This window comes from Bos indicus x Bos taurus, chromosome 5 (genome assembly GCF_003369695.1).
Source record: "Bos indicus x Bos taurus breed Angus x Brahman F1 hybrid chromosome 5, Bos_hybrid_MaternalHap_v2.0, whole genome shotgun sequence".
NCBI lineage: Eukaryota > Metazoa > Chordata > Mammalia > Artiodactyla > Bovidae > Bos > Bos indicus x Bos taurus.
In genome coordinates, this window is record NC_040080.1 from 57,482,706 (window position 1) to 57,510,692 (window position 27,987).

General features: G+C 38.6%; 1 protein-coding gene across 2 annotated transcripts; it reads left to right on the top strand.

Annotated features, from left to right (window-relative positions):
• Positions 1-51: 51 nt before the first annotated feature.
• On the top strand, positions 52-27,982 carry IKBIP (IKBKB interacting protein). Of its 2 annotated transcripts, none has more exons than XM_027542080.1 (3): positions 52-578; positions 7,633-7,750; positions 23,202-27,982. In XM_027542080.1, the coding sequence occupies exons 1-3, from the start codon at positions 403-405 to the stop codon at positions 23,955-23,957; spliced, it is 1,050 nt and encodes a 349-aa protein (XP_027397881.1). In that variant the 5' UTR covers positions 52-402; the 3' UTR covers positions 23,958-27,982. The 2 variants fall into 2 exon arrangements, with proteins under 2 accessions (XP_027397881.1, XP_027397880.1); XM_027542079.1 differs by lacking the exon at positions 23,202-27,982 and adding an exon at positions 13,247-16,634.
• Positions 27,983-27,987: the final 5 nt, after the last annotated feature.

Consider the following 27,987-nt stretch of genomic DNA (forward strand, 5'->3'; position numbering starts at 1 on the left):
AGCGTCTGCTTACAATGCAGGAGACCCAGGTTCGATCCGTAGGTCGGAAAGATCTCTTGGAGAAGGAAATGGCAACCCACTCTAGTAGTCTTGGCTGGAAAATCCCATGGACAGAGAAGCGTGGTAGGCTACAGTCCATGGGGTTACAAAGAGTGGGACACGACTGAGCCACGTCACTTTTCACTTTCCACCTGAAGGGACTCGATAGCGGGTGGCTGGGAGACGATGTGGAGCAGTGAGTTGTTGGCCGGGAGGGAGGGAAAGGGGGCTGGCTTCTGGGCGGTGCCAAGTCTAGAAGGGGGCGCGGTCAGCGCCGAGCCTTCACGCAGGGGCTGAGGCGGCCACGTCCCGCTACCCAAGGTTGTAGAGGCCTCCCTCTATTTTTCCTGGGGACCTCCAGACATGTCCGAGGTGAAAAGCCGGAAGAAGTCGGGGACGAAGGGAGCCCCGGCGGAGCCTGGGAAGCGGAACGAGGGCGGGAAGAGTCCCGAAGCTCGGGGTGGTGGAGGCAGGGGCTGGGCCGACCCCCGGACCGGCGTGAGCCTGCTGTCGCTGGGGACGTGCCTGGGCCTGGCCTGGTAAGTGGTCTGAGGCCGCTGGGCCGTGTCTGGCCTCCCGTGCTTGCCCTCTCCTTGGGCTCCCGCCTCTGCCCCAGCCCCGCACTGCTCGGCATCCTGCTGACCTCCAGCTCCCAAACTTGCCGCTTCTGTTTCTCTGCATCAACCCCAAAGAAGGGACGGCCCAGCTTTTATTTTCCCTTTCGCTCATTTCTTGTACTGCCTGCGTGCCTGATCGCCCAACTGGAGTTGAGGCTAGTATTTGGGAATGAGGCAGCCATTAAGGGGCTTCCCTGGTGGTTCAGATGGTAAAGAATCTGCCAGTAGTGTAGGAGACCTGGGTTGGGAAGATCCCCTGGAGAAAGGAATGGCAACCCACTCCAGTATTCTTGCCTGGAGAATCCCGTGGACAGAGGAACCTGGTGGGCTACAGTCCGTGGGGTCCCAAAGAGTCGGACACAACTGAGCGACGAACACTTTGACTCACTTTGACCATTAAGAAACGTACATTCGGCCAAACTTCATTAAGCGCATTCTTCACGACTGAAGCGTTCCCGTTTTCATAACACGTTACTTCCTGTCCACTGTGCATTTGGGACAAATTTGCCCCACCCCATCAATGCCTTGTGGCAAAGTTTACAACTTGAAAAAAAAATTCATTATGATCTTAAAGAACCAACGTTCTTGATACCAAATTTTGGAGGAGTGCTCACATTTGAATCAATGTGCATGCGTTCAAAGTCTATTCCTGTTACAGATTGAATTTTAGTATTGGAAAACTACAAAAGTATAGAAATTGTGTTCACCTAAAAGTACATATATATAGTTTTTAAACCAAGCAAATAGCGATATATTGATGTCATAGGAAAAATGAATATAAAGAAATAACCTTACAACCAACTTATTTTCCTCAACCATATCTTTTAGGATTAACCTCTTTCACTTTAATAACGAGACTGATGCTTTAGAGTTTCCCTCCATTTTCCACCGATTTTTGAAGTATTTAAAAGATGGTTACTCGTGTTCAAGAGTAATTGGATTCTAGAAGCGACCCCAGATGTCCTTTCGTCTAGATTATTTTTGATGCTAGTAAATTTTGAAGTATACTAATCACTCATCCTGAGTCGAAGTCAATAAAATGTTACTAATACAATAAAGTGAAATGTTGATTATAAATATTCTCTTCAAAGAGATAAATTGTTATCTTACTAATATATTTGTTTGTAGAATATTTTGATCTTAAATGTACAGAATTTACTATTTTAAATAAACTGGTTTTATGTCTTAAAATGCATGAGTTTATTTGGGTAAATCAAAAACTGCTGGCAAAGTTGCTCAGAACTAGAACTTAGTAGGCTAAAATATATAGGTTGCTTCTTTCTGGAACCTAATACAACTGGTTTTAGTTACTGAATTCATTAATTCTTATTAACTATCCAGAGATTCATATTCATATGAGATAAATTACTTCAGAAAATGTTCAGCTTTTCAATAATTTAGTTACTATCCTGGGAAGGCACACTAATAGGAATCTATAAAGGAAAAAGCTTTTGAAAAGCAGACACTTCAGCTCAGGAATTTACTGTTAGTGTCTACAATAAAGAAACAAGTTATATTCAAGTAGGAAGATTTTATTTGAACTGTGTCTGCAACATAATAAAACAATGCTCCAAGATTATTTCTAAAATGGGCAAATTCAATGAATGTTATTGCTCTGGTGAAATCTTTTGCCACAAGAGTTAAAGTATAAATTCAGTCACTATAGCAAATAGCTATTTGTGATGAATTTGGGAATAACAAATTATTAAGACATTAGGAAGAATTTTCTAAAAATATTTAGAATCTGAAAATACTAAAAAGCACACTGGAATTATAACTAAGCCACTGACATTTTTACCACTAGGATTAGCATCTAAAGATCGTTCTATTGAAAATGCTTACTGTACTGACACTGTCCTCGTTATTTAAATACAAAATTGAATATGTGTGCCTAAATACAGCTTAGGAGTGAGTCTAAGTTAGGGCAGAGATTTGAACCCTTGCACTGTCCGAGGAGGATTTCAAGGCGTCACTATTTCAGTATCTTCAAACCTTTAGTCTTTGGATCCTTGTTTGGAAAATAAACAGAGACAATGCATAATAAAATGGTGGTACTTAAACATTTCTCAGTTAAATGAAGTGCTGATGTCAGCTTAACAATAAGATGGAGATAAGAGTTGCTCAGGACTGTAGGGCCTGACGGAGAAGGCAATGGCACCCCACTCCAGTACTCTTGCCTGGAGAATCCCATGGACAGAGGAGTCTGGTAGGCTACATACAGTCCATGGGGTCGAGAAGAGTCGGACATGACTGAGTGACTTCCCTTTCACTTTTCACTTTCATGCATTGGAGAAGGAAATGGCAACCCACTCCAGTATTCTTTCCTGGAGAATCCCAAGGACAGAGGAGCCTGTTGGGCTGCCGTATATGGGGTCGCACAGAGTCGGATACGACTGACGTGACTTAGCAGCAGCAGCAGCAGCAGTAGGGCCTGAATGTTGGGTTTGCATACCTCATTTATAAATTCTTTAAGGAAATTTTCCAGATAAGAGTATTGAAGACATTATGCTTTCAAAAAGTTTTTAAAGGTTATGAAGTTACTAAACAAGACACAAAGTCTTAAAAGCTTATCTTACTACACAGAGATTTAGTCACGTAGAAGTTCCATTGTAGAATTTTAGGTTTCTTCTGGAAATTTAAACAGATTCTCTAATTGCTTTTATAAAAGTTTGCCATAGCATTTGTGATAATTATGTATCAAAAGTCAAAAGCTCTTTCAACAATCGGATAATTCAGGATTTTTTTTCCTCTATCAACTAATACAACTTTATAAATCATTTATGCAGCAAAATCTTGGCTAACTCCATTTTTCAGCTTTTGTTGTCATTAGTAGAGTTTAAAAGACAGAGAGGTATCCTTTAATTGTCTTGATTTTTTTTAATGGAATATGGTCATTGTTTTCCTGAACTTTCAATATTGTGTTAAAAATGAAGTGGTGATATGAAACATGGCCAAATGGGTACTGACCGTAGTAGTGGCCCTGGAACTCCCTTGCTTGGGAGGGTTCATGATAATAGTTTCTTGTGGGTTGTCCATCACAGGTATACATGTGCTCCCCATCCTGAACCCTCCTCCCTCCTCCCTCCCCATACCATCCCTCTGGGTCGTCCCAGTGCACTAGCCCCAAGCATCCAGTATCGTGCATCGAACCTGGACTGGCAGCTCGTTTCATACATGATATTTTACATGTTTCAATGCCATTCTCCCAAATCTTCCCACCCTCTCCCTCTCCCACAGAGTCCATAAGACTGTTCCATACATCAGTGTCGCTTTTGCTGTCTCGTACACAGGGTTATTGTTATCATCTTTCTAAATTCCATATATATGCGTTAGTATACTGTATTGGTGTTTTTCCTTCTGGCTTACTTCACTCTGTATAATAGGCTCCAGTTTCATCCACCTCAGAAAGATTCTTTTTGTTAAGGCCTATACTAAGGTAGGAGAAGGAAATGGCAACCCACTCCAGTATTCTTGCCTGGAGAATCCCATGGACGGAGGAGCTTGGTGGGCTACAGTCCACCGGTCGCAAAGAGTCGGACACGACTGAGCGACTTCACTTTCACACTAAGGTAACCAGTTCATCTAGGGCCTTTTTCTCTATATCCATACCTTTAAAATCCTTAACTAAAAAAAAAAGATAAAAAATAAAATCCTTAACTATGATAGTGAAAAGAGGCCGCAAAACATAGGGTAAGAGAGTGCTTCCTTTTCATGGATCTCATCCATTCATTCCATCCTTTGTTGGCTGTAAACCCAAGGCTGCTTCAAACAGACCTGGAGCTTCTAATGATATCAAGTGTAAGTAGAAGAGAGCCCTGATCTATTTTACCACTCTCGGCTTGTCTGAAGATGGGAAACACAGGTGCAGAAAGTAATTCAAAAGAAAAAGTCAAGGTACTTAAAGAGAAGAGTTGATGTTTTATGTTTCAGGAACTGTAAGAACTTTATAAATACAAACCTATTTAATCTCTACCACACCCTAATCCCCACTTTACAGATGAGGAAACTAGCAAAGGTAAGTTAAATAACTTGCCCAGGGTGATTGTACAGCTAGCAAATAGCAGAGCCAAAGTTGCCCAGCTTCACATTCAACCAGTATGATATGCTGTCCACCTTTAGTATTAGTCCACAAACAGGCCAAGATTCTAGAAATAGAAATCCCTAGCCCAGAATTGTGTATAATCATTTTCTTTCTTCTCCTAGCCCTTAGCAGACCCTGTTGTCTTATCTAAGGGAAGGAAGATGGGAGTAAGGAGGTTTTGAACTGCTCCTGTTTGAAAATCCCTAAAACAAAACAAAGCACCTTGGGCACTAATCCGGATGCCAGTTTCAAAAATTACTGTTTCAGAATTGAAACCACCTTCTCTCAGTGTACATTTTTGGCTTCTAGAAAATCATCCTCTTCCTTAATGTTAAATGAGTTAATATTTATAAAGCTCTTAGAATAGTGTCTGGCACTTCTAAGTGAAAAACCGGGAATTCCCTGGTGGTCCAGTGGTTAGGGCTTTGCGCTTCCACTGTAGGGGGCTCAGGTTCATCCCTGGTTGGGGAACTAAGATCCCTCATGCCACGGGATGTGGCCAAAAAAGAAATATATTTTAACTCAGCATCATACAGACCACTGTTGATTATTTTCATTACACACTAAATAAACTTTATACCTGTTTTTTCTTACATGCATTATTCATATGTAGAAATGGTGAATTTTTTTTCCATTTTGGTGAGAATTTAACTATGAAAAAAAAACAGCAAATTATCAGAAATGATCACTCATATAATAAAGTTTTCTTTAAGTTTTTGCTTAATATTTGAGATTTTGAGACGTGCAGAGATAACATTAAAAAGATTAAATAAAATGAGAAGTCCTGTAATGAATTTTAATGGATCAACCTTCACAAAAAGTTCCCTCTATAATGATTTTATTCTAAATGAACATATTGATCTATAGAACAAATCCATGAGTTAACACTGTGGAGTAATGGATGATAAAACCAATTCCTGAAATTAGGCTTTTCTTTAGAGTGGTCTTTGTTCTTCCCCTCTGTCTACTGGTCTCTTAAAAGCCAACAATGAAATAGCCAATCAGAAAAGAGCTTTGAAATTAGGATAATAGTGTTTTCTAACAACTAGAAGTTTTGTTTAAAAGTTCATATTAACACACAGGAGAAGTCAATCTGTGCTAATTATGCAACCTGGGCTTACTTACTTAAATCACTTATTTCAGGATAAATATTTGCCGTTATCAAAAGAAATTTATTTCATTCAACATTGTAAACACTTGTTTAAAAACACAAAAAATCCATTTTAGTTTTGTACAGTTTTAAGCAACAGCCTAATGATGACTGAGTTTGACTCACAAAACTCAGAACTCTTTCACCTCTCCATTGAGTTTCGGAATCTTTAAATGTTTGTCTTTCACTCTGTCTTCCACTGTTTTTACAATAGTGTCAATTAGTCATTCTCAACTTGGCTGGGAGGTTTGAAAATTTATAATGTCTAAGTCACATCCCAAATCAACTAAGTCTGAATTTCTGTGGTAGGAGCTAGACATTACACATTTTTAAAGCTGCCAGGTGCAGCTTTAAATGCACTTTGAACCACCAACCCACATACTCTGATTAAGTCACTCCTCCAGTTCCTACTGGGCTTCACTTGTGGCTCACCTGGTAAAGAATCTGTGCGCAGTGTGGGACACCTGAGTTTGATCCCTGGGTTGGGAAGATTCCCTGGAGAAAGGAACAGCTACTCACTCCAGTATTCTGGCCTGGGTCACGAGGAATTGGTCATGACTGAGCGACTGTCACTTCACTTCCAGTTCCTATGGTTTTGCTCCACTGCTTTTTTATTTTGCCACACCACAGGGTTTGCCGCTTTTGAGATCTTACTTCCCCAACCAGGGATTGAACCCGGGGTCTCAGCAGTAGAGCACTGAGTCCTAACTACTGGACCACTAGGGAATTCCCTGTGCCACTGCTTTTTGATGACTCAGTTCAGTTCAGATTTATGCCCGACTCTGCGACCCCATGGACTGTAGCTTGCCAGGTTTCCCCATCCATCCCCAACTCCTGGAGCTTGCTCAGACTCATGTCCATTGAGTTGGTGATTTGATAACAATAAATACACAAAGAATTTTAGCTGCTACTTTTTCTGGGCCCAAAGAAATGAGTCAAAATAGCTTAACCAAAATGGTGCTAGATCCAAAACATTCCTTTTGTGTCTGGTCATTTCAAGTCCTTACAAACAAAAGATTATTTATTGTTTTTAAGATTGGGATAATTTTTTTGTGCTTCTACCCTTTACCAGATGGAGAATACATTCCAATTTTAGATTGGCATCTAAAGGACACTTGCAGCTCATAATTTAGAGTATAATCAACTGCACATATTATACACCTTGAAAAGCCTATGTGTTCTATTGTCATATGGACAATGATTCCTGTTTTCAGTTTTGACTCCTGATATATTTTGACTTCTAATAATCATCACCTCTTTCTTCCACTCCACTGCTTTTTTTCTCTTCTCCTATAGTTTTATTTTAAAATCCTTTTTTAACTTAGATAACTTTTGCTTCTCCTACATCTCAGTGTAAAACACTTATTTTCTAGATATTACTCAAATATCGCCTTGAAAAAACAGTAGAGACCACATATCTCACTCTAAATAATTCATTATTTCTTTCTTCCAAATGTTTCTTGCGTGTAATTTCTATTACAGATGTTTCCCTATCTCACTTACTGAGCTGTAAACTTGAAGAAGGGCAGTGTTTCACTCTTATTTACATGTACAATTAAACCAGTACCCAACTACACATCAAGCTCTCCCAATGTTTGCTGAAATAAACTCATGTTTGTTGAAATAAACTACCTATACCAGAATTTATGTTGTCCTTACCAGAAGTGGACAGAAATACTGCTTTAACATTCAGACTTTAGTGGGTATGAATTAGAAAGTAATGACTTTTTTTTTACCTTTTCTAGGTTTGTATTTCAGCAGTCAGAAAAGTTTGCAAAGGTGGAAAACCAATACCAGTTACTGAAGATGGAAACCAGTGAATTCCAAGGGCTTCAAAGTAAAATCAGTTTAATTTCAGAAAAGGTAATTATTAATTGACATATTTGGAGAGATTTTACCATTTTTCTTCCCCATTGCCACCCTTCTACCCCATTCATAAATTCTTTCTTCCTGCCTTTTAGACCATTAGTACTTTAACCGTTGCTGTTTTTCCTGCTTCTTCACATTCTCCCTTCAGTCTAAGCTAACTTTAGATTACATTTTGAAAGGACAAGACTTTTCTTAATATATAACAACTGTTATTGTTTAAAAGGACCAATCTTCTTATATTGATGTGACCTCAACTTTCTATTTAAATATCAAGTGTTTAGGGCACTGAAAATATAATTGATTTTTAGGTATAAACTTAGAATAGGAGTAGCTTTTGTTGGGCAAAGATCCACTGGTTTTTGTTTTATTTCTACTTGGTAAGTATATACATATTCATATGCATATAAGAATGACTAACCTAAAAACAAGGGGCTTCCCCAGTGGCTCAGCTGGTAAAGAGTCTGCCTGCAATTCAGGAGACGCGGGTTCTATCTCTGGGTCAGGAAGGTTCCATGGAGTAGGAAATGGCAACCCACTCCAGTATTCTTGCCTGGGAGATGCCATGGACAGAGGAGCCTGGCAGGCTACAGCTCATGAGGTCACAAAAGAGTCGGACACAACTTAGTGACTAAACAACAACAAACCTAAAATAAATATTAATTATAGCCAAATGAAAATTAAAATCCAAATCTATGTTGTAGTTCTTCAAGCTGTAAATGCAAATGCATTATTACTGTGATTTTTAGAAACGTGAGACAAATAAAAAAATTTTTTACTACCTAGTTGTCTCAAAAGAGGGGCAGGTGCAACCAGTAAAGGCATCAGGTGGGCCTTGTCTGGCTACCAGGGACCAAGCTGTCATTGGGAAGTATGGCTTGCTTTTCTCATTTATTCATTCACTAAACCTTTATTCCTGTCATAAGGTAGAAAAGGACTTGTGTTTGGCACCAGGGTAAGCAAGGATGTTGCAAAAATTAGAAATTAAATAGATGGCCTAAGTTCCTGCCGCCTGATGCTCAGAAGGAGCCTAAAATCCCCCAGCAGAAAAGAATCGTGGATGAAAATTATCCTTCACACATGCCAGTGAATTGCATGGAGCATGAGTTTAGGGGCCTCTGGAAAGGTGTTGCAAGAGTTTGTATTTTGACCTAGAGCTCAAGATGAAATCTGATTATAGTTATTTGCTGCTGCTGCTGCTGCTAAGTCACTTCAGTCTTGTCCGACTCTGTGCGACCCCATAGGCGGCAGCCCACCAGGCTCCCCCATCCCTGGGATTCTCCAGGCAAGAACACTGGAGTGGGTTGCCATTGCCTTCTCCAATGCATGAAAGTGAAAAGTGAAAGTGAAGTCGCTCAGTTGTGTCCGATTCTTAGCAACCCCATGGACTGCAGCCCACCAGGCTCCTCCGTCCATGGGATCTCCCAGGCAAGAGTACTGGAGTGGGGTGCCATTGCCTTCTCCAAAATAGTTATCTAGGGCCCTCTAATCAGAGCAAACATGATAGAAAAATTCCAGGAAATAGAAACTTCATGTACTTAAATGCTACTGAAGAAAGATTTCTTTTTTTTCAGCCATGTCACACAGCATGCAGGATCTTCATTTACTGACCAAGATTGAACCCTTGCTCCCTGCCGTGGAAGCTCAGAGTCTTAACTGCCAGAGAAGTCCCAAAGTTTCCTTTTTAAATGAAAAAATTTGGCAGCAATTAAAAAGATTTTTTAAGCAACAAGAATATATTTTACAGCACAGGGAAATAGAGCCATTACTTTGTAATAACTTCAAGTGGAGTATAATCTATAAAAATATTGAATCACTATGTTGTACACGTGAAACTAATATAAAATTGTAAATCAATTATACTTCAATTAAAAGTAAATAAATAAATGCTTTTGAAACATATTTAAAATATCACCCTAGGATTCAAGAAATATTCCATCTTCACATAGCTCTTTCCCAATCTGCCCTAGGAGTAATTTAACAATAGCTGCCTCTTTACAAAGCAGGCCCTTAAAGGCCAGCTTAATACAGTAGGAGGGAAAACAGCTAGATGTGGGCTCTCACAAAACTGTGTGACCTGGGAAAAATCACTTTAACTTCTCTTGCCCTCTATTTCATCACTTGTTAAATGAGAGTAACAAAACTTTTATTAAAATCAAATGAGATACAATATACATGCAAACTCTTTGAAAACTTTCAAGCAGTAATAAATTTAAGAATTTAACTTTTTTAAAAAATGAAAAACTATTAAAATATATTCACAGCCCATAAATGCTAACTATTGTGGAGTTCCAGGACTTCCCCGGTGGCTCAGCGGTAAGGAATCTGCCTGTGATACAGGAAATGCAGCAACCCACTCCAGTATTCTTGCCAGGAAAATCCCATGGACAGAGGAGCCTGGTGGGCTACAGTTCATAGGGGTGGAAAGAGTCAGACATGACTGGTGTGAGCACCAGTCACTCATTAATTGCACATTAAATCTTGAAACCTTTATTATCCTGAAAAGTTGATCTTGTTCTTGGGTCTCCTGGGTTATACTGCCTCCAGGTTATAGTGAAACTCTGGTGAACAGCCTAAACAGGAAATTATCTTGCATGTGTACAAAGTCACTTCAGTCGTGTCCAACTCTTTGTGACCCTATTGACTATATAGCCCGCCAGGTTCCCCTGTCCATGGGATTCTCCAGGCAAGAATACTGGAGTGGGTTGCCATGTCCTCCTCTGTGTGAACTTCCCGACACATGGATTGAAACAGTGTCTCTTATGTCTCCTGCATTGTCAGGCAGGGTTCTTTACCACTAACTCTACCTGGGAAGCCCAAACAAGAAATTACCTTGGATGAAGATAAGCTTGTCTCTTCAAAGTGCTGCTAAGAAGATAACTAAACATAATACTGTTAACAATGTACAAGTATTTCTCAGAACTGCTTTTTAAAGGAACTTGCATTATGTCTACATATGTACATTAAAAATAGTTCTTAAACAAGGTTTCAGAATGACACTGTTCATGCATTGTTTGGGAACAATCAAACAGTCACCTAGAACTATCACCTGGAACTGCTTCAGGTCCTGACTGGGGTAGACCACTGGGGTAGACCCAGGTTTCCTGGACGTTTTTCCTCCTAAACATCAAAAAACGTGTTCTTTAGACCCTGAGACATGAGCAGTACAAAAAGGCATAAGACGTGGTCTCTTCCTCTAAGGAATTTAGAAACTTTCATAGCTTCACCTGTTTAGTTTATCAGCCTATTAGAGTCAGATTTGAGAGTCTAAACTTCTTCATTTCCTCCAGACTTCTGATTTCTCCTCTAAGCATGCCTTCTCCCCGTGCTAATTCTGGCATGACACAAATAATCATCTACTGTGATTTTTATTGTTGTTGTTAATTCATTTGTCTTCTTCACTGCTCCTTAGAGCAAATGCTGTCTTTTTTCTCTGTATCCTTAGTTCCTAATAGTGAAACAGAGTATACTCAGTACATCTTATTAGGGATCCAGAATACATGACATAGAAGATCCAAAACGCTATCTCCCCTATCAAATTGTGAAGTCAAGGACTGTACTTTGTCTATATTTTTATATTCAGTGTCTAGCTCAAGTCTGGTATAGAGTGAACACTCAAGAATTCTTGAGTTATATGTGCTAAGTGCCAAATAAGTGGTAAATATGTAATACAATAGGTGCTACAGGAGTTCAGGCTCTCAGAGTGAGGGCCATGAAGGAGGAGCTGAGGCCTGGCCTGAGTCTTGAACAAAGGAAAGAACTTAGCTAGGCAAAGTGGAAGGAAAATAGCATATAGAGGGGTTATAGAATTTGGCACTTTCTCCTAGGAGTATGAAGAAGTAGTAAGGTTTTTTTAATGTTGTACCATGATGTACATCCAGAGAAGGCAATGGCAACCCACTCCAGTGTTCTTGCCTGGAGAATCCCAGGGACGGGGGAGCCTGGTGGACTGCCGTCTATGGGGTCGCACAGAGTCGGACACGACTGAAGTGACTTAGCAGCAGCAGCATGATGTACATTTGGAGAAGAAAATGGCAACCCACTCCAGTATTCTTGCCTGGAGAATTCCATGGACAAAAGAGCCTGGCATGCTACAGTCCATGGGGTCACAAAGAGTCAGGCATAACTAAGCAACTAACACACACACACATGATGTACACAGCAGTTTTTAAAATCCTAAATCTGGCTGTAGTATGTAGGATGATTTAGAGGAAGTAACTAGAAGCACGTATCAGATATTATTTCTATAATATTGTCCTTGGTCATTGAAGTTCGGTTTGGACACCCTATGTAATTGCTTCCATTACTCTTTCCCTGTTAAGCACATGTAAACTTCACTTTCTCTGCAATTAAACTAAACTGTGCAAGGGCAGAACTGTGTCTTGTACAGTGCTATGACTTTAACATAATGCTGCAGATATTTGCTAAACTAAGGATTGTTTCCAGGCCTTCCTGTAGTCTCTAAGGCTGTTACCTGTGTGAGGGTAGACTAAGAAAGAGGTCTTCAACCTGGTCCTTCTATATTCTGGACATATTAGGAGATGCCAGGAGCTTACCATAATTTATAGATATTTAGATATTTATACTTTTAGATATTTGCTGTTTACCATAATTTTTAGATACTTAGAACACTTTACTATTTGACATGAGTTGTCTCTGTAAACTGATCTTTTAATTCACTTTTTGCCTTTGTGATAGCTATAAGATCTGATTCTGGTACCTTTTCTGCAAAAACTCAGTCAACAAATTTCTTTTCAGGCAGGAAGTCTTCAGGAGTCATATAACTTAGGAAAGTTAACAAATTTTATAACTAAATCAGTTTCTAAAAAGCCAAGTAACTCTTAAAATGACAATTAAGTTGACTTACATTGGAATCAAAAAAGAAGGACATGTGATATATTTCAGGCTTCTTTAACATTATTTGGAATATTTGAAAGTGCACAAATAATCAATATTGAGGATTAGAAGTTCCAGTGTTTATAGTTTGCCCTCCATATCCATAGGTTCTGCATCCAAGTGTTCAATCGTGTATCAAAAAATACTTGAAAACATCCAGAAAGTTTAAGAAAACAAAATCTGAATTTGCCATTCACTGGCAACTCTTGACATGTCATTTGCATTGTATTAGAAATTATAAGTAGAGATGATTTAGTTTATAATACGCAAACACTGTGCCCTTTTACAGTGTTTTATATGAGGGATTTGAGCATCCATGGATTTCAGTATCCACAGGGAAACCAATCCCACACAGGTGCATACCAAGGGATGAGAAACAGCTGTATTTTTATACCATAGCCCTAATCTATTAAATGTGTTTTAAATGTTTTTTAAAAAACTATTAAGTAATTATTATTTTTGTCTGCATGATTCTGGTGTACTTGGATATTTTAGACATCTTCAGAACTTGAACTTGGCACATTGTTGCTAAAGTATGTTTCCCTAATATAAAAGTTATTAAGTAGCCTTGGGAATTGTTTTGTGTTATAAATGCAGCTTGCCTCTACTGAAAGTATCCTGCAGGAAGCTACATCCTCCATGTCTTTGGTGACCCAGTTTGAGCAGGAAGTAGCCACCCTCCAAAGAATCATGCATGACATTCAAACCAGTGAAGAGATGCTCACCCAAAAGATGAAAAGCCTTAATGAGAAATTCCAGAATGTTACAGATTTCTGGAAGAGAAGCCTAGAAGAAATGAATGTTAATACAGACGTTTTCAAATCAGAATCAAAACATATACATTCTCAAGTCACTGTCCAAATTAACTCAGCTGAACAGGAAATAAAATTGCTCACTGAAAGGCTAAAAGATTTGGAAGATAGCACAGTAAGAAATATTAGAACTATACAGAGACAAGAAGAAGAGGATCTTCTGCGAGTAGAGGAGCAGCTTGGCTCTGACACAAAAGCGGTGGAGAAGTTAGAGGAGGAGCAGCATGCTCTCTTTGCCAGAGATGAAGACCTAACTAACAAACTCTCCAGCTACGAACCTAAAGTTGAAGAATGCAAGACACATTTGCCGACAATTGAAAGTGCTGTTCGCTCTGTTCTGAGAGTCTCTCAGGATCTGATCGGGACAGAAAAGAAAATGGAAGACCTGACCCTTCAGATGTTTAACATGGAAGATGATATGCTGAAAGCAGTATCTGAAATCATGGAGATGCAGAAGACCCTAGAAGGAATTCAGTATGACAATAGCATATTAAAGATGCAGAATGACCTGGATGTTCTCAAAGGAAAAGTTCACGATTTTATAGTATATTCAAGCACAAGAGAAAAGGGGACTCCAGAAGAATATAATCTAGAAAATAAAGAAATCGATAGTGATTTCTAAATGCACTGCATTTATTCGGATGAACCACACCATTATGCACAAGCTGATTAGCTCCAGGCTTTTGAGTTATTTCCATATGCCTCACTTCATCCTAAATTATTAGAACGTAAGTGAGATACCACAAAAAATGGATTATCCAAATAATCAAACCTTATCTTTTTTTAAGCAATAAAAGTTTTCATTTTAACCATTTTAAATAGAGATATTTTAAAAATGTTTCTCTGGTTTTTTGAAGTATATACTTAATGTTTTTAAATGTTTTTCTGGTAATTGTGTGTCTGCTCAGTCTCTCAGATGTGTCCAAATCTCTGTGGCCCCATGGTCCGTAGCCCACCAGGCTTCTCTTTCCGTGGAGTTTTCCAGGCAAGAATGCCGGAGCAGGTTGCCATTTCCTATTCCAGGGAATCTTCCTGACCCAGAGATGGAACCTGAGTCTCTTGTGCTTCCTTCTTTGGAAGGCAGATTCTTTACCTCTAGCACCATTTGGGAATCCCCTTTCTAATAGTTAACGGACATTATTTTGAATTTCATCTGTTATATTGAACCCAAATATATTAATGTTCCTAGGAGCTAATGAGAGGTGTTCATCTCCTTACTCAATGACCTCAGTTTGCTATTTTTCAAATCTTAATGTCTCTCCCTTATACCTTTTCTGTCACCTAAAAAAGTGTTGCATTGACCTGATCTTACCATCAGGTTGATCAGTAATGTGTTTGCCTCCGCCAGTTCTTCATTTCTGTCGCAGTTTACTGCAGGCTAAGAATCCAGACAATTTTATCCAAAATAAAACATGCCTGGGGTGCTTTGCAATGAATTGATCATGCACTTTTTGGAAACTGAGGAGCCTGGGAAACATTTTTACTTTTTGTTAAGGTTCTAAACTGTTATGGATAATTGTAAGAACTTATTTTGTTAGAACTTTGTTAAAAAAGAGTAAACATGTTCTTTTTGAAGAATTTCCCTTTGAACTAAGTGTGGATCCTTTGAAGCATGGACTTTGGGAACATTTTTGTATATCTTTATTTTTTTTAAGGTTCTAACTGTGTTACAGACTCTTGAGTTTGCTCAGTACATGATCATTAGATAAATTACTTATAATAAAAATATACCAATAAACCTGTGGCATATTTTAAAGAGGAAAAAGCAGCATAGTGAGAAATAATGTGGTAATTATGGTAATTAAAAGTATGTCATTATTTTAGAGTCCCCAAACCAATCACCCAACCAAATTTGTTTCACGCAGTGATTTTATTTTTTTATTTTATATTTAAATTAATCTTTATTGGAGTACAGTTGCTTTATAATGTTGTGTCAGTTTCTACTGTACAGCATACACAAAATTTTAATTTACACAAAATTATATAATAGAGTCACAAGGAATAAAACATGGAATATTGAGGTGAAATTAAGGGGAGGCCTAGACAGATTTTTGCAATAATGATAATCAGAAATGTACAGGTTTCGGGGGGCATATAAGACTTTTATTGGTAAACTGATGTATCAAGACCTATGGCTGATTCATGTTGAGGTTTGACAGAAAACCTTTACAAAATTCTGTAAAGCAATTATCCTTCAAGAAAGAAAGAAACTGAAAAAAAAGTGTCCAAGGTTGGAGTTGAAAATTGAGTTAATTTTCAAAAATTGCACACAGAAGTAGTTCTTACTTGTTTCTTCTTGCCAATAACCAACTATAGTCCCAGTTTTGTAATGCAATTTCAGTGGAATTAAACACAAAGAACTTGAAAGCAGTCAGCTACAAAAGATAGGTATGGTCAGGTGGTTTTATTATGTAAATTTGTACATTTTTGGAAAAGTTCCAAATGAATGCTACATTGGGATTAGGAAGATTTATAGTAGACAGCCAGAAAAGTAAGCCTGAAAGAGTGTTACTATTAAGGAGCATAGCATTAATTTCTGGAATCTTAACATTAAATTTCTTGACTTCTGAATGTCTAAATTCTTATCTGTGTGCACTGGAAAATTGTATTTGTTTTATTTTCACACTCATAAAATAGATTGTAAAGTTAGCCAAAACTGTTTCGTTTCAGCCTTCATCCTGCCAAGACAGATATAATCTCTTGCACTCTTCAGTTTTATATATTTACCTATTTTTTGGCGTGTCACCAGATTTGATACATCTTTATTATTAACTAGAATATGTGTCATAGTGATGGCTACAGAAAATAAAATGGAAATAAGGTGGTCACTGAGCTCTATAGTGACAGTTACAAGGAATATGAAAGCTACACTTCTGCAAGTATTTCTTGAGAAAATATTGTGCGCATGTATGTACACATGTATATATTCCTTTATTCAGGTGTTTTCCTATTAAAAAGTGTAATTATAGAGATTTAAATGTACCTAATTTGTCTTCCTGTGTTTCTTAAATTCATTTATTTAACACAGATACTTGAAATTTCAGAAGGTTCCCTAATGTATCAAATATTAAGCTACATTATTAGTCTTTCCTTTAAGGAAGATTACCATGTTCCGAGACACATTTTTGTATCTTTGTAATTAATAATAAATTTTATATCAGTTTCTTCTAGAATACTGTCACTTTTTTCATTAGCACATATAAATCACTTACAAAACAAGCACCTTATTTTTTTTTTAAGTTTAAAAGTGAATTTGGGGGGACTCTTTACCCTCCTCAATGTCTATGCTGAGAGCTTTGCACTTCTCTTTAATAAATCTTGCTGCTGCTGCTGCGGCTAAGTCACTTCAGTTGTATCCGACTGTGCAACCCCATAGACTGCAGCCCACCAGGCTCCCCCGTCCCTGGGATTCTCCAGGCAAGAACACTGGAGTGGGTTGCCATTTCCTTCTCCAATGCATGAAAGTGAAAAGTGAAAGTGAAGTCACACAGTCGTGTCCGACTCTTAGCGACCCCATGGACCGCAGCCCACCAGGCTCCTCTGTCCACGGGATTTCCCAGGCAAGAGTACTGGAGTGGGGTGCCATTGCCTTCTCTGTAATAAATCCTATTTGTTTGCAAAAAAAAAGTGTATTTGTAGTAATAGTTCCTTAAATTTGTGTTAAGATGAGAAGCTGTTGACTGAAGGTGAATTTTTATATTTTATAATGAAAAATGTTGATTTATTAGCCTGTATGGTTTGATAGAAAACTAAATTTGTAAGATACAAAGTTAATGTTTTTGGTTTGTTTGGGGGGGGGGGGGGCGGGCAGTGGGGGGAGGGGCGGGCTATACTGTGTGACTTTTGGGAAATCTTGGTTCCCTGACCAGGGATTGAACCAGGCAGTGAAAGTGCAGAGTCCTAACCACTGAACCACCAGGGAATTCCCAATAGCATTATTTTAATTTTAATCTAATTGTAGGCCTTTGTATGACTATAATCTTGAGCAAAGATTATTATGATGTCATTATAAACTAATGATGCTCCAAATTCACCAAACACATTTGGTGTGCTCTGCAAATTCACCCAACATCTGTTTCAGTTCAGCTATGGACTATTAATTTCACACAAGTCAAAATGCTCCATCCCAGCTTTACAGAGCAGAGGGAGACAGAACCAGCCTTCTGGAGCCTATTATGTGTCCCACTGCTAGGAGGCCCACGATCCGTCATCATCCTAACAGCTCTGCGTATTGAGTACCTACCCTGTTCCTGTCTCTGTCCCTGTGAGAGGCACTTTCTATGTGTTATTGCAAATTCTCACCACAGCTTTGATAGCTATGAGACCCCTTTTACAAATGAGGAGACAGATCAAGATTCCAAATCTTACAGTCTCGCTGCTGAGTCTGTCCAACTCCAGAGGCTGCTCACCTCCCATTGTACCTGCTGCTGTTCAACCAAGGAGGAAAAAAAGAAATCGGCTATCAGTAGCACTATCTTGAGAATTCAAAAAGCTGTAATTCAGCCAAATGTGTCCACTACTGCTGCTGCTGCTGCTAAGTCGCTTCAGTCGTGTCCGACTCTGTGCGACCCCATAGATGGCTTCCTACCAGGCTCCTCTGTCCCTGGAATTCTCCAGGCAAGAACACTGGAGTGGGTTGCCATTTCCTTTTCCAATGCTTGAAAGTGAAAAGTGAAAGTGAAGTCGCTCTGTTGAGTCCGACCCTTAGTGACCTCATGAACTGCAGCCTACCAGGCTCCTCTGTCCGTGGGATTTTCCAGGCAAGAGTATGTTGCCATTAAACTAGATATAAGTCCCTCAAAAGTTTTAAATGTGACCTAAAATTATGTGGGCCTTGGGTGTAAGAAGGAATCAGTAGATGTTTAGGAAGACTGAGAAAGCAGTGGAAGAGAAAAAAACTTTAGACTGGAATCTTTTAATCTAGGCTTTGCCACTAACTCTGTGTGTTTTGGGGCACTCTGGGGGCTCAGTTTTTTAATTTGTAAAATGGGGGAATTGTACTAAATAATTTCTAAACTCTCTTCTGGCTTTACAGTGTACAGTGTCAGTCACTCAGTCATGTCCAACGTTTATGAACCCATGGAGCATAACCCACCAGGCTCCTCTATCCATGGGATCCTCCAGGCAAGAATACTGGAGTGGGTCACCATTTCCTTCTCCAGGGGATCTTCTCAACCCAGGGGTCGAACCTGGGTTTCCTGCATTGCAGGCAGATTCTTTACTGTCTCAGCCAGCTGGGAAGCCCTTCTGGCTTTAAGTGGTTTTAAATTCTAGAGATCAATAAAATTTCCAGGTCTCTTAGTATGGTTCAAAAATCCTTTAGCAAAGTTTTTGGAAGGCTGATTGGATCCAAAAATCATTCCCTTGACTCATGTTGCTTTGGCTTGAAGATTAAGACAATGTTTAGCATTACAGGACAGCATCTAGCTGCTGCTTTTTGTTCAGTCACTAAGTCGTGTCCAGTTCTTAGCAATTCAACGGACTATAGCAGGCCAGGCTTCTCTGTCCTCCACTATCTCCCAGAGATGTCCATAGAGTCAGTGATGCTATCTAACCATCTCATCCTCTGTCACCCCCTTGTCTTCCTGCCCTCCATCTTTCCCAGCATCAGGGTCTTATCCATTGAGTTGGTTCTTCTTATCAGGCAGCCAAAGTTTTGGAGCTTCAGCTTTAGCCATAGTCCTTCCAGTTAATATTCAGTGTTGATTTCCTTTAGGATTGACTGATTTGATTTCCTTGCAGTCCAAGGGACTTTGAACAGTCTTCTCCAGCACCACAATTTCAAGGCATCTAGCTTAGTACCTTGTTTATGTGATAAGACTAGGAATATTAGTAAATATTTAAATTACTGGGTTAATCTTTTGAGCTGCTGATAGACTCCAACTCTTCTGTTCATCTTAGGCAAATAGCTTAAACAAGCCGTTATATAATAATAAACATAATTCAGTGAAGTAATTTCTAGGCTATTCCTATACTGTATTGAGTTTCTATTTTAGTGAAGACCAATAGATGTTCATAATATACTGTTTTTATAAGCTGACAAATGAAACAAAGAAGCTTACTAGCAGTTTCTTAATGATCTAATACTTCTAAGAATAAAGTTGGCCCTTTCTGAAATGTCTTCATTGTTTAATACTGTTAAGTTATATCTACTCTACCAGAATAGATACATTAATAAATGATAACCTAGAATGAAATAGATGAAAGTAAGCCTTCTCCTTTCACCTTTGAGAATCTCTTTCAGCAAATATAATTTGTTGCAAAAATTTCCCCTAAAAAATAAAACTTAAGGTTTTGCAATTACTGCTTGATTTCCTTCCTAGCTCTGGCTATTCATTACTGTCACACCCACTATAACATTTTCACAATCTAACTTCTTTACCAAGATAAAAAAAAACAAAAACAAAAACACACCTTTGGGCCACCTTCCCCACCATTAATCAATACTGCATAAAACTATTGAGAAAAATCTTAAAATATATTTTGGAACCAAATATATATGATGGGGCAAAAAGGGGATATTGAGGCTTTGAATTAACTTTTTTACTGCCTGTTGGGGGTTTTCTGCCCGGGACTTGGAAACGATGAACCTGAAAGAATGACACTCGGACAGTCTCTTGCAAGGACTGACAAATTTATTTCCGCAGTTAAGCCTTTTTATAGAAGCAGGAACAAAAAGCTTAGCGTATATGGCCAGCAGAGCGTGCACGGGGTTAAGACATAATCAGTAAACAATATTTCAAGGGCAGCGCGTTCTAAGTGACCCATGTGTTTATCCCATAACCCATTTTCTCAAGCAACATCTTTAATGTTTATTATTAAATCTTGGCGCCGAGCATAGCTAAAGGCAGATGTTTTTCAGCCAGCAGCACGCAAAGCCGGGGTTCTTCTGGCCCTCCGCCATTTTCCCAAGGACCTTCTCCTACATGGCTATTTTGCACTGCGCTTCCCAACGCTGCCCCATTTTTGCTTGTCATTTCTTTGCAACTATATGACTGCTCCTTTTTTAAGCCTCCATAAAAATAATAGTCCAAGCATACTAAGTATTTATTTACATTAAGTAGAACTAAGTTAATGTAACCAAAATAACTCTAGCAGATTACCTGAGTGAACCAGGCAAATGCAATTTAAGAAAGACAATTCATAAAAAACATATCGAAGAAATACAATTATTTTGGGAAAAACTTGCTGACTTTAAACTGCATATTAAAAAAAAAATTTTCAGTCTGCATATTTGGTTTTTATTCCTTATTTTTTCTGAATTTTAAGTAATCTATTTACATTATTTTTCTTTCCCAAACTAAGTGACAAACTTCCTGAAAGCAGAAACTGTTGATCAAACTAGTACCTATCAGCACAGTAAATGTTGCTGAATGAAGCTGGTTGTGATTTTTAGTAGGAAACTATAGACAATTTCCACTTTAAAACAATGCTTTCCTAGGAAACAAGCTGAAAGTTAAATGTGCTAAAATTGAACAACTGACTCTTAATGTTATAAATGGAATTCCTTTTTTCAATGTAATCACAATGTATATCTGTTTGGACACAGGCTTTGACAATGTATTTTACATTTGTTAATTTTTTTTCTTCATAGTTTAGCACACAGCACACAGGCATAAGTTAATCTTCTGATTGAAACTTAATTGAAGCTTGACATGTGTTTTATTTTTTAATTAAATAAATTTGACATACAACATTGTGCAAATTTAAAGTACACAGCATGATACTTTAATACACTTATATATTCAGTCACCAGAAGGGAGGATATCCTGCCGTTTATGACAACATGGATGGATTTTGAGCATGTGTGTTTTAATTTTCAATTTTGTATTGTTCATGATACTTACCCATCTTATTACCATAATCAGCACTTTAATTTGCCCCTTTTCCTCTTAACTTTATTAACTAATAGCATAATGCAACAAAACTTCAAATATTCAAAATACAATAAAATAACTCAGCTTCCCCAAGACCACTATATAACACATATTCACAACAACAACAACAAAAATAACAACTTGAAGTTTTTCCAGGCAGTTGTGTGGCTCAAAATGATCATCAGCTAATGTGTCCAAGTTAAACCAAAACAGTTTAGAGACATCAATTTTCAATGGATGATGGGGAAGGATGATGGCATTGAAAAACCAAAAAGGTGAGAATGATTTGTATTTGAAATCATGGAATTTTAGAACCTTGGAGATAATTGTTTGTTTATTGTTTTGTTTTTACACATCCACCATCTCTATTATTTAACTACTGAACTGAGTTGAAGCCACAGCTGAAGCTGTGCTCATCTTTATGTCCCTCAGACTTCACATGCCTAACAACATACTAGGAACTTAAGAGATCACTGCTGCTGCTGCTGCTAAGTCGCTTTAGTCGTGTCTGGCTCTGTGTGACCCCATAGAGAGCAGCCTACCAGGCTCCTCCATCCCTGGGATTCTCCAGGCAAGAACACTGGAGTGGGTTGCCATTTCCTTCTCCAGTGCATGAAAGTGAAAAGTGAAAGTGAAGTTGCTCAGTCATGTCCGACTCTTCGAGACCCCATGGACTGCAGCCTACCAGGCTCCTCCATCCATGGGATTTTCCAGGCAAGCGTACTGGAGTGGGTCGCCATTGCCTTCTCCAGAGATCACTAATTAAATGGAATTAGTTCAATACCCCAAAAAAAGTTTTCATGAAAGTAATTCAACAATAAAGTCCCTTCATTCTGGCACTTGTTATACCTACAAACAAACTTGTGTTTCAGAAGTCATGTTGTCTTGATCCCCCCAATTTATTTTTAATTAATTTCTACTGAAGTATAGTATAGTTGTGATAGTTTCAACTGTACAGCAAAATGCATCAGCCACTTCCCTCCCCTTTGGACTTCCTTCCCATACAAGGTCACCACAGTGTAGAAAGTACAGTTCCTTGTGCTGCACGGTATGTTCTCATTAGTTACCTATTTTATACATAGTGTCAGCAGTGTTCAGTTCAGTTCAGTTCAGTCACTCAGTCGTGTCCGACTCTTTGCGACCCCATGAATCACAGCACGCCAGGCCTCCCTATCCATCACCAACTCCTGTGCATCGAGTCAGTGATGCCATCCAGCCATCTCATCCTCTGTTGTCCCCTTCTCCTCCTGTCCCCAATCCCTCCCAGCATCAGGGTCTTTTCCAATGAGTCAACTCTTTGCAGTGTATGACCTCTCAAATTTACTACAGCTCATCTGCAGGAGGGGCTTCCCTGAAGGCTCAGACAGTAAAGAATCTGCCTGCAAGGCAGGAGACCTGGGGTCTATGCCTGGGTCGGAAAGATCCCCCAGAGAAGGCATGGATACCCATTCCAGTATTCTTGCCTGGAGAATTCCATGGACAGAGGAGCATGGCCAGCTATAGTCCATGTCACAGAGTCAGACACAAATGAATGACATACACACACACACATGTACCTACGTACAGGTGGCTTCCTCCTCTCTTCTCCAGCAACTGAAAAAACATCATTGTCCCTCACTGAGCTCATTCTGTCTCTATACTGAGGACTGAAGGTGCAAAAAGAACTGGAAAATGCCATTTGTAGTAACATGAAATTTAATGTTTTCCTTCCTATTCATTACCAATACACAATGCATCTTTTACCAAACGCTTTCCAGAAGAGTAGTAACTTTATAGTTTAAAATGACACCTAAAATTTAAGTTGTATCTTAAACATTAAGATTTTAATCAATTTAATTATTCTGGTACTATATTTTCTTACAGTGTCAGAAGTCTGAAGCTATCATAGAACAATTGAAGGCTTTTCAAATAATTACTCATCTAAAGCATCTACAGGAGGAAATTTATGAAGTGAAAACCTGGTCCAGCAGGATAAGCGAAAAGCAGGATATACTGAACAACAATCTGACGACTGTTTCTCAAGATGTTGCAAAAGCAGACCAAAGTACAACTTCCATGGCAAAAGATATCGGTCTCAAAATTACAACGATAAAAACAGACATACGACGTATGTCAGGTTTAGTAACTGATGTAACATCATTGACAGATTCTGTACAAGAACTGGAAAATAAAATAGAAAAAGTAGAAAAAAATACAGTCAAAAACATAGGTGACCTTCTTTCAAGTAGCATTGACCGAACAGCAATGCTCCGAAAGACAGCATCTGAAAATTCACAAAGAATTAATTCTGTTAAGAAGATACTTTCTGAGCTACAGGGTGATTTCAACAAGCACACAGATAGGCTTTTAAGCTTAGAAAGTGACAGAGCGAAAGTCCTGAAGACAGTGACCTTTGCAAATGATCTAAAACCAAAGGTGTATAATCTAAAGAAGGATTTTTCCCGCTTGGAACCATTGGTAAATGATTTAACACTACGCATTGGGAGACTGGTTACTGACTTACAACAGAGAGAGAAAGAAATTGCTTTCTTAAAAGAGAAAATATCTAATTTAACAACAGTCCGAGCTGAGATTAAAGATATGAAAGATGAGATAAAACACATTTCAGATATGGATTAGACTGAAATTATTTAGATTAGACTGAAATAACTCTTTTTAGTAGGACCTCTGTCATGTTATAAAAAGACTGACAGCCGGAAATAATGAAATTTTGGAGTAAATATTATTTTGTAGTAGGTTCTATTTTGTACAGTAAAAATAAAAATTTGTGGACTAAGCACTTGATTTCCCAAAATAAATGTGCTAAAACATGTTTAGAACTTTATACAAAACGTGTTTGCAACTTTATATAGCAAGGACCTTATGCATCCCCCTTATATACACACTCATGCATTTACACGCATGCATGCATGTGTACTAAGTTGCTTCAGTCCTGTCCGAGTCTTTGCGACCCTATGGACTATGGCCCTCCAGGCTCCTCTGTCTGTGACATTTTCCAGGCAAGAATACTGGAGTAGGTTGCCAGGCCCTCCTCCAGGGTATCTTCCTGACCCAGGGATCAAACCCAAGTGTCTTACATCTCCTGCATTTGTAGGCGGGTTCTTTACCTCTAGCACCATCTGGGAAGCCCATGTTTTATGTGTGCACACACACACAAATGTACACACACTCATGGTCTGCCAGTCTAGCAGTGGGAAATCAAGATGAGGCAGGGTCTGAATGTCCACTTGCTCTCACTGACTGCCACGGAGCATGGTATGTGAAGTGGGGTCTTATCTGGAGAACTGTCCATCAGGGCTGTAGTCCTGGCTACAGTCCACCAGGGCTGTAACATGCATTATCCATTTACAGTCAGCGAAACCATCGATAGAAAAGTCACAACAACAAGGGAGCTGCAGGAAAAGAATCATGTAAGCCCTCCTGGGTCCTTCATGGCTTTAGGAAATAGGGAAAAGGCACCTAAAATGAGGCAGGGAAGTGGCAACTAGAGTAGGGTTTGGGAGGTGGGGGCAACGTACATTTCAGAGGGCTTGCCAAGTCTCATACAGAAGCTGCCCCAAAGCAGCACAACTCATGTGTGGTGTTGATGTGACCAGAAGTGGCCAAAGCAAAGAAGGAAGTTCTCACATTTAAAATAGCATTACAGGTGACCTCTCTGGTGGTCCAGTGGTTAAGACCTCACCTTACAATGCAGGGAGTGAGGGTTCAATCCCTGGTCTGGGAGCTAAGATCCCACATGCTTCCTGGCCGAAAAACCAAAACATTAAACAGAAGCAATATTGTAACAGATTCAATAGACTTTAAAATGGTCCACGTTAAAAAATAATTAAAACAGCATTACATTAACATGAGAAAACCCAATCTCATCTATAGGGGCAGAAAATAAATCAGTGGTTGCCTGAGAAATATAGCTTTTTAGAAAAGCAAATTGAGGGGTGAAGGATATTTATTACAATATCTTGATTGCAATGATGGTTTCATAGGTATATACTTGTGTCAAACTCATCAAATTGTACTCTTTAATAAATATGTGCAGTTTATTGTATATCAGTTATTCCTCCATGAAGTTGTGGGAAAAAAAAACAGTACAATACAGGGAATTCCCTGGTGGTCCAATAGTTAGGACCCCATACTCTCACTTCCAAGGGCTGGATTCAATTCCTGGTCAGGAAACTAAGATTCCAAAGCCCCATGGCACAGCCAAAGAAAAAAAGTACAATATAATAATCTTAACAAAAATCACCCACAAACATTAGCTTCAGTTTCAAATGCCTAGCATAAACAGTATCTACATGTATACAGTTAATTACCTCACAAAGATGTTTATGGGTTTTTTTCTTCCAGTTTTACTGATATATTCAACATATAGTACTATATGTTTAAGGTGTACAGCATAATGATTTGACTTACATCATGAAGTGATTACCACTTTTTAGTAAACCTAATTTACCTCATGTAAACATAAAATTAAATAGAAAAATAAATGTTTTTCCTTGTGCTGAGCACTCAGGATTTACTCTTTAACTTTCATATATAACATACACCAATGTTAATTATATTTATCATGTACATTATATCCCTAATATAAGTGTGTACCATTTGAATACCTCAATCCAATCTCCTCTTCCTACCCCCCACCCCACCAATACCAACAAATCTGATCTCTGACTTTGTTTTTGAAGTAGAATTAAACTGCAACACTACATACGTTCCAGGTCCACAACATAGTGATTTGATTTTTCTATATATTTCAAAATGCTCATCGTAAGTCTAGTTCCTTCCATCACCATACAAATAGATTACATTTTTATTAACTATATTCCCCACCCTACATTTCATACCCATGAGTCACTTTGTAACTGGAAGTTTGCATCTCTTATTTAATCTCCCTCTTAGTTCTCTCCACTTCCTGCCAACTCCATTCTGTTTGTTTAGTCGCTAAGTTGTGTCCAACTGTTTTGTGACCCCAAGGACTGTAACCAGCCAGGTTCCTTTGTCCATGGAATTTCCCAGACAAGAATACTGGAGTGGGTTGTCATTTCCTTCTCCAGGGGATCTTCCCAACCTAGAGGTTGAACTCATGCATGTCTCCTGCATTGGCAGGCTGGTTCTTTACCACTAGGGCCACCTAGGAAGCCCTTCAGTATAGCCAACCTGACTGTTGCATGCATGGCACTTTAAGAGTATGTAAAAACCACTCATGAAAACCTTAGTTGCTTTCTAGGAAATTCAAGTCACCAAAGATATAAGAATCGTATCAATGGTGAGATCAACATCTCCTATAACTTCTGAGGATGTGACGTCAAGGCTGCCATGCAAAAGAGAAAATGATTCAACAGGTAATACCTGAGGTAAGAGCTGTTTCAGTTCAGTCGCTCAGTTTAGGAGTAGCTAGTTATTAAGGTATCTCATTTGATATATCAGGAGAGGCACTAGATTCATCGAAGCTTGAAATCAGTTTCTTATCCATGTTGTATCTGGGATTTTTAACAATTATTTTGTGAATTATCTTACAAATAATAAAATATTGTGTAAAAAATTACATAATTTAACTTTCAACTTTTTATTTTGTATTGGGGTATAGCAGATTAACAATGTTGTGGTAGTTTCAGGTGAACAGCAAAGGAACTCAGCCATATATATACATGTATCCATTCTCCCCCCAACCCCTTCCCATCCAAGTTGGCATATAACATTGAAGATTATATAATTTATACTAAAGAAACAACATATAACTCTTAATTTAGCAGGAAGACTGCCATGAATATTGTGGACACTCCCCAAATGGCATCAAAACAGTTCATGCATCTTTCACAAGATACAGATTTGGTTAAACTGTAACTTCAATTTCATTGTATGTATCACTGAAAGCCAAAGTCACTCAGTCATGTCGGACTCTTTGAGACCCCATGGACCACATAGTCCATGGAATTCTCCAGGCCAGAATACTGGAGTGGGTGGCCTTTCCCTTCTCCAGGGGATCTTCCCAACCCAGGGATGGAACCCAGGTCTCCTGCATTGCAGGCAGATTCTTTACCAGCTGAGCCACAAATATAATTCAGCAAAAATCAGACTTTCTTATAATCCAATTAAACTAGTAATCATATATACTCATTCCACTGGGTTCTACTTTGTGGAACTGAAGTTTTATTAAAACTAAATGTGAGAAAACAATGTTATTAAAATTTCCTTATTAGAGTATTTTCAGCATGAATTCAACTTTAAAATATAAAGTGGAAATTCATATTTTAAGTGGTCATTTTAATTGAATTTTGATGAAATGGTTTTACCTTAGTAATAGCTCTGAAGTATCTCTGAACTATAAATAGCAAGTAATTCTTGACAGCTTGAACACAGCACACTTTATGTCAATATCCACAAATAAAACCTATTGCCTCTCTTGAAAATAAAAACTTGAATCCCACAAGGCTGGCAGTGGAAATCCATCTCATGATGAAGTTTGGCTGAACCACATACCCTAAATCCACAGTCCACCTTTGACTGGCCACACACACACACACACACACATATAATATTCATACATATCCAATCCCACAGGCTCTTACAATGTAACTGATCCTCTTCCTAGAAAGAGGTGGAGTCAGTGTTCCTTTTCTTTGAAGCTGGGATTTGACCTTCTATGACTTCA

What these genes read in the sequence shown, in the direction of transcription:
- IKBIP (XM_027542079.1), top strand. Translation starts at nt 403, where the DNA reads ATGTCCGAGGTGAAAAGCCGGAAGAAGTCGGGGACGAAGGGAGCCCCG. An exon ending in ACGTGCCTGGGCCTGGCCTG is followed by an intron (nt 579 to 7,632) that starts GTAAGTGGTCTG and finishes TACCTTTTCTAG; the next exon opens with GTTTGTATTTCAGCAGTCAG. An exon ending in TCAGTTTAATTTCAGAAAAG is followed by an intron (nt 7,751 to 13,246) that starts GTAATTATTAAT and finishes TTATAAATGCAG; the next exon opens with CTTGCCTCTACTGAAAGTAT.